The 9,955-nt window shown below is 42.1% G+C and overlaps 1 protein-coding gene across 6 annotated transcripts in view; it reads left to right on the top strand.

The window, feature by feature from the left end:
* Positions 1-1,190: 1,190 nt before the first annotated feature.
* The window catches only part of tns1b (tensin 1b), a 162,390-nt gene continuing 153,625 nt past the window's right edge, over positions 1,191-9,955 (top strand). For 4 of the 6 annotated variants that reach the window (XM_031875000.1, XM_031875006.1, XM_031875003.1 and 1 more), the window contains exon 1: positions 1,191-1,537. In XM_031875000.1, coding sequence (XP_031730860.1) covers positions 1,421-1,537 — 117 coding nt within the window. In that variant the 5' untranslated portion in view covers positions 1,191-1,420. The remainder of the gene's footprint in view (positions 1,538-9,955) is intronic. The other 2 variants (XM_031875007.1, XM_031875005.1) reach the window with 1 other exon arrangement.

Below are 9,955 nucleotides of genomic sequence, written 5' to 3'. Positions count from 1 at the left end.
ACAAACATGTATTCGCTTTCCCATCTTAAATTACATTTTCTTCCCTCTGCATCAATTTTTCTCTTCGTGGACATTTTGGGATTATTTGTCGATCTTTTTCAACTCAATCACTTGTTGGAAAACTGCTTTACGGGCTGTTGCCTCTCCTGTCCACCTGTTGTGACAGTTTTAATGTCGGTACACAGACAACATGCTATCTCAGAATTTCAACTTTCTATCTCATAATTTCGACAATGGGGATACTTTTATTTCCAAGTCTAACTTTAAATTTCTTTTCCAAAATTAAAAAAAAAAAAAAAAAAAAAAAATTTTGTTTTTGTAACGTTTTTTTTTTTCGCTGGCGGATTCGCGGGCCACATAAAATGACGTGGCGGGCCGGATTCGGCCCGCGGGCCCTGAGTTTGACACCTGTGACCTATGCAGTCCCGCGGCCCTCGCGGCCCACAGCTGCAAAACTGAAAGTTTTTTGCGGCCCTCTAGGTGGCGTTCGCGGCCCCATGGTTAAGAATCACTGATCTAAAGGGGCCGGACCCCTATGTTGGGAACCACTGGATAAAATTACACAAAGTAGTTAGCTCCAACAGTAAAATGCTGCTTAAACAACGATGCATCAGTATTAACGTAATGATGTCATACAATAATACAGAAGTCGCAGAAGGCATTTTTCCTGCAGAATAAGTATTTTTTTCTTTGATACTTTAAGAAATTCTTTTACTGATTATACTTCTCTACTTTTACTTGAGTAGGATCTTAAATGAAGGATCTATTTACTTCTTCCCCTGGAAAAACTATAAAATAAAGACTCATTGGAACTTGAATTAAATATAGACAACATGTCACTCAGCAGGGGGCAGCATAATTGCATGCAAAGAAAAAAATAACCCGTGAACTTCAGTGCTGCTCAGACCACAGGGATCCCTGCACAGTGTGCAAGGACTGATCTCAGTCCAGTTGTTTGGTGACACGCTGGGACTGGAGGTCACCTGTGAGCCCAGGCCACATGGGGACACCAGCTGATGTGAAAACACAAGAGAAAACAGTTGTTTTCATCCACACTGTCTGAGACCAAATAATTCAATTGTAGAGAGAGAGAGAGAGAGAGAGAGAGAGAGAGAGACATGCCAAAGCGCTGCGGGCTACATTTGTCTCCTCAGTCTGTCTGCAGCAGTTAGTCGCATGGTGGCTGTAAACAAGAGCGGGAAACTCATCCAAACTTATTAAAATATATAAATTAATAAACTCCTTTATAAAGCTCGTGTGACGTCGCAGCGATGCCAGACCGACTGCGCACATTCGTCGCCTGTCTGAGCGAAATAAAGTCGCAGTAAGCGCCTGCAGAGGAGGAGGCGAGGAGGACCGAGGCGGTGAGGGTTTGTTTAGTTTGAATGGGTTTGGACGTGTGCGCTCTGGGTTTGCTCGGATGGGATGCACGGTGAGCTTCATCTGCTGTGAAGAGGACTTTCTGCAAATGCCTCTTTGCCAATATGAGGAGGAGAAGAAGAAGGAGAAGAAGAAGGAGGAGGATTGCCCGATAAAGGTAAGAAGAACGAACTGCTGGCAGAACCTCGAAAGTGGCAAGCGCGTGCAGACACGAGTGGGCGTCAAAACACGGAGCTGACAATAGAGTTCGTGCAGACTGTAGGGGGGCACCTGGGGGGCACCTGCGTGTTTGCACAGGATGTTTTTGGATATTTTTATTTGCATGTTTATGCTTTATAATCCAACTGACTATCTTTGTGTCGGACATGGATTCAGATAAGAACTTTCGACCTTTGGTCCCACTTGACAAACTCAACGTAAAGAGTTTATTGAGTCCTCTAAAAAAAAAAAGGAAAAAAATACGTACACACTCACTATCAACAGCAACGTTTCAGCCAGTTCACATGGCGCGCAGGAACACAGCCGGTGGTTGTTACTTGAGTAAGAAGCAGCAGCTTGTTCACAGCCATCAATCCAGGTGGCCTGTAGCTGTCGTGTGTCTAATACCTGCTCTGACGTCAGCCATTCACGCTGCCATTCTGTGGGTGAATGAGGTAAACCATTCACTGCAATGAGCGCCAAGTTAGTGCTTTGCAGGGAGAGACACTTGTTTCAGTCCCTGTGGAATGTGGTCAGTGACCTGCACTGACTTCTCCGTCTGACCCTGACCCTCACTTCTCACAGCGGACCAGTCAGGGTTGCTTTCTTATTTAAAAAACAAAATGTGCCCATGGCTTGTGCTTATATATGAATCCATACCCATCAGAGTTAAATGTCACACTTTTAAATACATTTTAAAAAGTCCTCCAAGCATTGTAAGTAGATAAACAACACTTCCACTGCCGACTCGACTCCTCCGATAACAGAAAAATCTCCAGTTGAAAATATGCCATGTGATGTGGTCATGTGATCCTAAATAAACCCCAGGCAATTATTTGATCCTAAAGGATGCAGAAGTTTTTTTTCTCCCCCATTCAGGTAATATGATATTAGTTTGGCCGTATTAAAGGGCAAGTGTGTAGCATTTCTGGATAACTATTAGCAGAAATATAATATTCACAACTATGTTTTCATCTGTGTTTAATCACCTGAAACTAAGAACTTTTAGCTTAGATTGAGCCCTTCATACCTACACAGGGAGCAGGTCCTCTTCACGGAGTCTGCCGTGTCGCACCGCTATGTTTCTACCGTAGCCCAGAATGGACAAACCAATCACTGGCTCTAGAGAGAGCTTTTCACGTTTTTACGATCCCTGAAGGCCACCGTAGTTCTCCAACAGCTCGTAATGTGAGCCACAGAGGTCCTTTAACTGTGTTACTACAGTTTTGCATTAGGGAGCTAACGTTACCATAGTCTTGGAAATAAAGGAGGGAGAGCGGAGGGGTGTTCAGTTGGTTCCCCAACTTTTTCTGTGTGACGTACCCCTGCAGCCACATCAGATGGGCTTAAGTACCCCTTCATCAACACCAACCATCTCGTTCCCAATGCGCTCATTTGCAATATTATTTAATATTCTGATCCTGGACCTGTCGATGTTTGAGCTTAGTCTTTTTCTCAAGAGGTGGTCTTGTATGGACCCTGAGTCTGAAATAAAGTTTGATTGATTGATTGAATGTACCTGGTAGTTTATTAGCTATTGAGGCAAAAAAATACTATAGTTGAAATATCCTATTTGGCCGTGCATTTGTATCCTAAATACAAATATGTCGGTATATTCTTTTATCCAACTGTTTTTCTTATCTGAGCTAGTTCACAATCTTTCCTGTAATACAATATTAACTACATAGCTGGAGTACAAATACCCCTGGTTTGGGATCACTGTCCTAGATGCCCACAACACAGATCTATAAATACTTTATATACATATACTTTGTATTAACCAGTATAGTTCCTGTGCTGCTGGGAAGTAACGCAAAAGGGACACTTTCCCAGATATGCTGAGTTGTCTTGGGGGCACAGACAAACAGCTGGCGCCGAGGGGCGTAGGGCTGTGGGCGCATGGACAGCTGTGGGAAACGGATGCCCTGACTCCAGCCAGCAGAGCTGTGGTTGAAGTATTAAAGTGGTGCTAAAGTGTTGGAAAAAAAAAGGTCACTCAAGGGAAGCTGCCAAGTGTCAGTCATGCTCAGTACAAACAGCCCCTTATGATTTCAAAAAGGACCATTTCAGAAGAAGGTAGAAATTGTGGTGCCGGTCACAGCTGTTCTGTATGACCCAGCTGAAGAAAGTAGGACTGATGGAACGCACTTCATAATCAGAATGTTGTCATGCTGATACTTGTGTCGGAGGTGTGCTCAGGTGCAGATTGAAATGCTTCCTGTCATAACTGCTCCTCGTATATGTGTGATGCTTGTGGTTTGTGTCCCAGAAGAAGAAGAAGAAGAAGAAGAAGAAGAAGAGACTTTGGCTGTTCCTGTCAGCAGCGCTCAGGGAGGCCCAATGGCGCAGAACTTTTGAAGAGCGATAACAATCAACCAGAAAGTAGAACCCTCATGTAAAACCAAAGATCACAGCCAAGTCTTTGAACCAGATGAGGGGGCCTTGAATACGCTTCAGAAAGAATGTGCGCTTTGTGTTTTACATCTAAGGGTTGTTATATAATGGCAGTACATGGGCTGACAGACGGAACCCAATCTGACTGCACAGACACTTTTGCAAGAATGGCATTAAATAAGGATAATGCATTGAACTGTTGGTGCCAGCACGGCTTGCAAACCAGGTCAGGGACACCATGGAGAACTACCCTCTCACAGCCATGTTCAGTTCATTGTTTTAGTTCTCTTCTTCTGTATGACCGAGTCCCAAAAGCCTTTGCTAACTGCCTGATATGAAACCTTGAGCAGCCGCTCCCAGCACATGAGCGCAGAGTAGCTGATGGTGTTCCCAGTGTCAAGTGATGAGTAGCCCGTCTAAAAAAAAAAGTAGCTGGTCAGCGTTTCTCTCGACATGAAATGGTCACTGACTTTGTATGTCATCGCGCAGAGCACACCCTAGAGTTCAGATATTTGGCAGAGTATACGGCTGGTATGAATTAAGAGTGGATTGGGTTTATATTAAGCACGTGTTGAGAAATGTTGTACCCAATTGCAATCCCCGTGTTGCGATGTCTGCCCTGGTGTGAGTAGGAAATAGCTTTCCAACATGCTGGCCACATGAACCTGATAAGTGGACAGTATAGCTAACACACACTAAACTAAGATGGTAAACATTATGCCGGAAAATTACCTGGACGCTAGTATTATCATTGTGAGCATGTTAGCATGCTGATGTTAGCATTGAGCTCAAAGCACCGTTGTGCTTATGTGCAGCTGGCGGAGCCACTTTGATGGTAGTGACTCTTCTTAATATGAGACTAATGGCAAAGCTACGCAGACTTCATGAGCTACTTTATCCCAAAGCCAGTAAAATGTATTTAAAATGCTGCAAAGTACAATGTAAAGTTGTACAATTAAATGAGAAATAAATTGTGTTTAAAAAAAAAAAGGTTTTTAATGCTTACATAAAAGCTGTACACACAAGTACAATCATGCTTAATGTATACACATGCACATATTATATCCAGTCTAGGGTATGTATCTTTTTGCCAGCCCTCAGCGGGATCCAAGTACCCGGCAGACCAAACTGTCAACATAAGTAACACCGCCGACTATCCCTCCTCGAGAAGCTAATCCTCATTTCAGTTTGATGCCTCTCACGTCCAGCTCTCTTACTGCCCCGTACCTGAATTCCCGCCAAAGTGTCAGACGGCAGGCGAGGGCTTTCCTGGGGTTTTGAAGATTTTCGATAAAAGGTATGCGGCGAACTGAAAGTTACCTGCCTGCCGCCCCATATTGCATTCCAGCGGATGCTTTAGCTGCGGGGAAACAGTGCGCCCTTTGTGCTGTGTCTCTGGGGAGGCCTATCATTTCAGTCCGACCTGCCGGCACTGACCTGCACATGGGCCGCAGAACAAGACCCTCTCTGTGTGTTCCTCTGTGGAAAGGTGCCCGGTGTGTGCTTGACCCGGTGAGAGGGTTGTGATGCCTCAGCAAGGTTTAACCCCGGTCATTTTACCTTTTACTGCCCGTGCGCACAGGAATTTAACCTCTGGGGGACATTTGTGCATTTTGTTTCAAGAGTAGGAAGCTTCTTTGAATAGACCCATTCTTCACATGACTGGGCAGAATTTGCTCACTGGATTTTACTTGGTGGCGTTCTGTGGAGGAACCAGATAATAAGCGAAGGTATCAAAGACACTGCGGGTTAAGTTATTGTACCTTACCCTGCATCTGTCTGTCTTGATGTGGTAAACCTCTCCCACACGCTGCTCCCAGCAGGTTAAACCAGCTCTGACCAGCGAATATCATTCGCATTATTCTTCTCCAAACTTCCCAGTAACTGGATCATTTGATCTAATTACTTAATGAGAAATATGTGCACAATCATGAAAGTAAAAAAAAAAAATACACGGAGAGAAAGAACAAAAAAATAAAAAGTATGAAAATAACTGTTTTTAATCTGCTTTTAAACTTCGGATGCATTCATGATTATGTATGTATAAATATATGTCAGTGTTAAAAAGCCAAGGGTGTAGGTTTCGTTGGTGGGGGCACATATTAAGTGGGGGTCTGGGGAACGTTTCACTGTCAAACACTTAATATCCTGCGATGTTGTGAATTTGTATGCACCAATTTATGTAGAAGAAAACAAGAAATTCAGGCGGCAGGTAAAAATACAATGGAATATAATGCAGTAACGCTCTCAGGCATTCTGGATTGCTTTCAAATATGTATTCTCCTGGAGATCAACTTTTCTCATTTCGGCTTAATTAAAATATTAACATGAATCATTTTGATTGATATGTAAAGATTTCTGCTCCTGTTCAAAACTTTTTGCACTTTCAAAATATATCCCACTTTTCTGTGTTCTCTAATTCATGACATTTTGAGAATAGAATTGATAGTAAAGATAAGAGGGTAAAAAAGTCAAAACATTTGAAGATAAAATCTCCTTGCCCTGTAGTCTACTGTGCACTTTGTTGTTGCTCTGACCTCTGCTGCTATGGTAGTATCCCCTTCAGATCCTTGTGTTTGCTGCAGGGCAGGCAGTAGAGCAACGGATCGGAAGTATCGTGAAACGCCACAATATGCAGCTGTTCACACCAATGAGCTGAGGAGTCTTACAGCTGAGGAAAGAAAGTTGCTCTGTAGTCTGGTGGTACGACAGAGGATACATTTGTATCGCTTGCCAGGCGGCAGCAGGGTGAACAGGCTGTTACTGGGGTGGGTGTTGCCTTTTAATATCTTTTGGTCTCTGCGCAGGCACCTCACCTCACCGATATCAAAGCAATATTTACGCATTGCTATTGGAAAAGTTATTTCAGCTCTTTAAGATGAAAAAATACAATTCAAACGTAATGCAAGAGACAAATTAATAGAAACTGAGATTTTCAGTTTATTTGAGTCTCAGTCAGTTTTTTTTGTTTTTCTCAGTTGGTTGACATAAGCGCCAGATAATGACCTACACATCCTGACCTTTAACTATGAAAATATCAAATGTTGTGTTGACATACATAAGTTTATTTGTGTTGAGTATTCCAAAATGCTGTCCAGGAATGTAGATGTGTGTGTTAAATTACAACATTTGAGAAGAAATCCTTGACAACAGCTAGCATGCAATTGTTTGAAAATTTTAGCCTTTTTATCCATTTTGGAAGTCAACGCCTCTACTTTCAAGGCCTCGTGGTGAAAGGATGTGTGAATCCGATGAGCGGATATGTCTTTTCCAAACAGCCTTTCAAGGCATTACCGATGTAGTGATGCGTAACGTTGCCCACAAAGCCTGTGGAACCAGAAGATAATGGGACACAAAACGCGTTCATTGAGCTTCTTAAAGTGTCTTTAATTCACTTGGCAATGCACAGTGGATAGAATGACAGTCAGAATGATAGATTAAGGCACAAGGCAACTGTATTCCCCCCCCCAAAGTCACGGTTGTGCGCCCCTTTTCTTGGAATGTAAAGCGGAGGTCTAACTTCCACCTCTGCCTCAGACCTTGCGGCATCGGTGCAACATAATACACTCCGTTTAGCCCCATACCATACAGCCTCTGTGGCTTTGTGCGCCCGTGAATGTGGGCCTTTATGCTGCAGTTTTGTTGATATTTCTCTACGTGTGGGGGGGGGGATTTTCTTGTCTTCTCCCTAATACTTGGCAAGCCGATGTGGCATTTGCTCTTGGCAACGTCGAAATCTCACAAAGTCTCACTCTGGGGGCCTTTGTAGCCATTCACAACACTTCCGAGTGATGGACAGGGAGCTCGGCTCTCCCAGGTCGCATCCCTTTCGCCTCAAAATGCGTCTTTGTGGCCCTTCTCTTTTGACGGGGTCTTTTTCACCAAGGTCGGATGCCACAGGGCTCCGAGGGTAATTACTGTGACAGTGGAGCAGAAGTTAGGCTGGGCTACCCAGGTCGCCCAATCATGTTTTCATCATCGGGAGAATGTTTTTCTTTGCGGACGTAATAAATCCCCCCTTTGACATGCTGCATTTACTCTGAATACACACAGGAAGAAAGACCCCTGTTTTTTTTTTTCTCCCTCCTCTCCCTCCATTTTTTCACCAATGCTTGTAACAAGCTGAGGCAGATCATTGTTGCTAGTTCGCCTTCACTGCTTTTTAAAAGGATAGGTTTGCACACTTAGACATTCCGCTGTGGAGGAATTTCAGAGGTATTTGCAGTGGAATGTGAATACTCACTGGACTGGGAGGGGAAACGGGATGAACATTATGAATTGCAACCATAAAGCGTCTGATAAACACTGTCACAGGCAAAGCTGTGTAGATATTAAAGCATTCACTTGATTGCGTAACATTTGGCAGTGACCAAGGCATTGTGAACACATTAATATACTTCTTTATTAGTGTTTTTGGAGTAACAGAACTCTTCTGTATTTTTCTGTCTCCAGTGTCTTAAATACAACACAGGGGGACACAACAGTTGATTGTGAAAGTTTGCCATGCAGTTATTATTAGTAGAACAGGAGTAGAAACTTGATAGCCCTCCATAAAAAGAAAGACAAAGAAAAACAGAACGGCACATGTTGCCGTCCTGATCCCTGTTAATGAGAGCAGGAGTGTCCCATCCTAAGCACCAGGCTAAGGAATCTTTAATTAAATCACACTCTCGGACCCGATGCTGCACATGTATTGCACGCGCCTGAAATCCTACACAAGCGTCACCGGCGTGCCACACGTTAATATCGTATACAAGGGTTGGGAGTTTATTTACTGTACCCCCCAAGGCTGTCTTCACACTGAAAATATACGTATTCTATTTTATTGTCACGTGTATATAAGGCGATAAAATGATATGTAAGATGAGATGATGGGAATTTGTCTACAGATTTAGTTATATCTTTTTATACTTAGATGGTGATCCCTGCAATCTGGTTGCATTAGTCCATTAGGCAACGTTGTAAATCTGTGGGCAGGGCTGCTTTAGGAACGCATTGGATTTAGCTTACAGGTTTTTAGGATCAATGTGAGGAGGAATCGTGATTTTTCAGGTATTTTAATGTTCGTTTTATCAGTGTGTTGAAAAAATGTTGGATTATGGATTAGTTTTATTTCACTTCTAATCTATACCTCATGGTTTTGAGGTATGAAATCAGTATATACCCCAAAGTGAACTGCGGGCTGCTGAACACAGTGCATGGAGGAGAGGACAGGAGAGGCTGTAAGTCGAGGTTGTAAAAATGTGGAAAGGTTAATATATATAACACGTGGAGCCTCCATTTTGTTCCCCATTTTTAAAAAAAATGTTGGATTTATAGATTCCATTGTTAGCCAATTATTGTTAAAGAAATTATCAAAGAAATTCAACTTGCATTTTTTTTCTTTTTTATGATTTATGGCATTGTAACTGTGTTGTACTGCACAAAGGACATTTTTGAGTTTGCTCTACTTCTAACCATGATTGTGCTGTTTCCAAAGAGGACCTTATACATCACAGTGAAAATCAAGGCTACAGTGAGAAAAATGTGACAGGAGCGAAAGGTCAAAGGTGTATGCCTTTTAAAAGTACAGGCTAACAATTTTTTTCAAGTCTGTCTTAAAGATAGTATGAGTAATGTATTTTCTAAACATTTTTCATTATATTTGTAACTACAAATTACAACCAACAGTAACTTCCATTTAACATGCACATGGGGCATGTGTGTACAGTTTTAAGAAAGAAAAATCATCACTCACCATGGATCACAGACATGACTTGTATTCATTCAACACAAGTGACAAAAATATGATCATTTATATCGTTTACATTCATTTACATAATTTGTCATTTATACTATGCCCATGAATTTTTGACGCAGATACTGATATTGATATTTGAGACTTAAAAAATTGGCCTATATATACACTGTGTGTATATATATATATATATACTGTGTATATATATATATATATATATATATATATATATATATATATATATAT

Source organism: Anarrhichthys ocellatus, unplaced genomic scaffold (genome assembly GCF_004355925.1).
Source record: "Anarrhichthys ocellatus isolate YVR2014 unplaced genomic scaffold, GSC_Weel_1.0 scaffold86, whole genome shotgun sequence".
NCBI lineage: Eukaryota > Metazoa > Chordata > Actinopteri > Perciformes > Anarhichadidae > Anarrhichthys > Anarrhichthys ocellatus.
The sequence above is the reverse complement of the archived record's forward strand: the minus strand, read 5'-3'. Positions and strand labels throughout refer to the sequence as shown.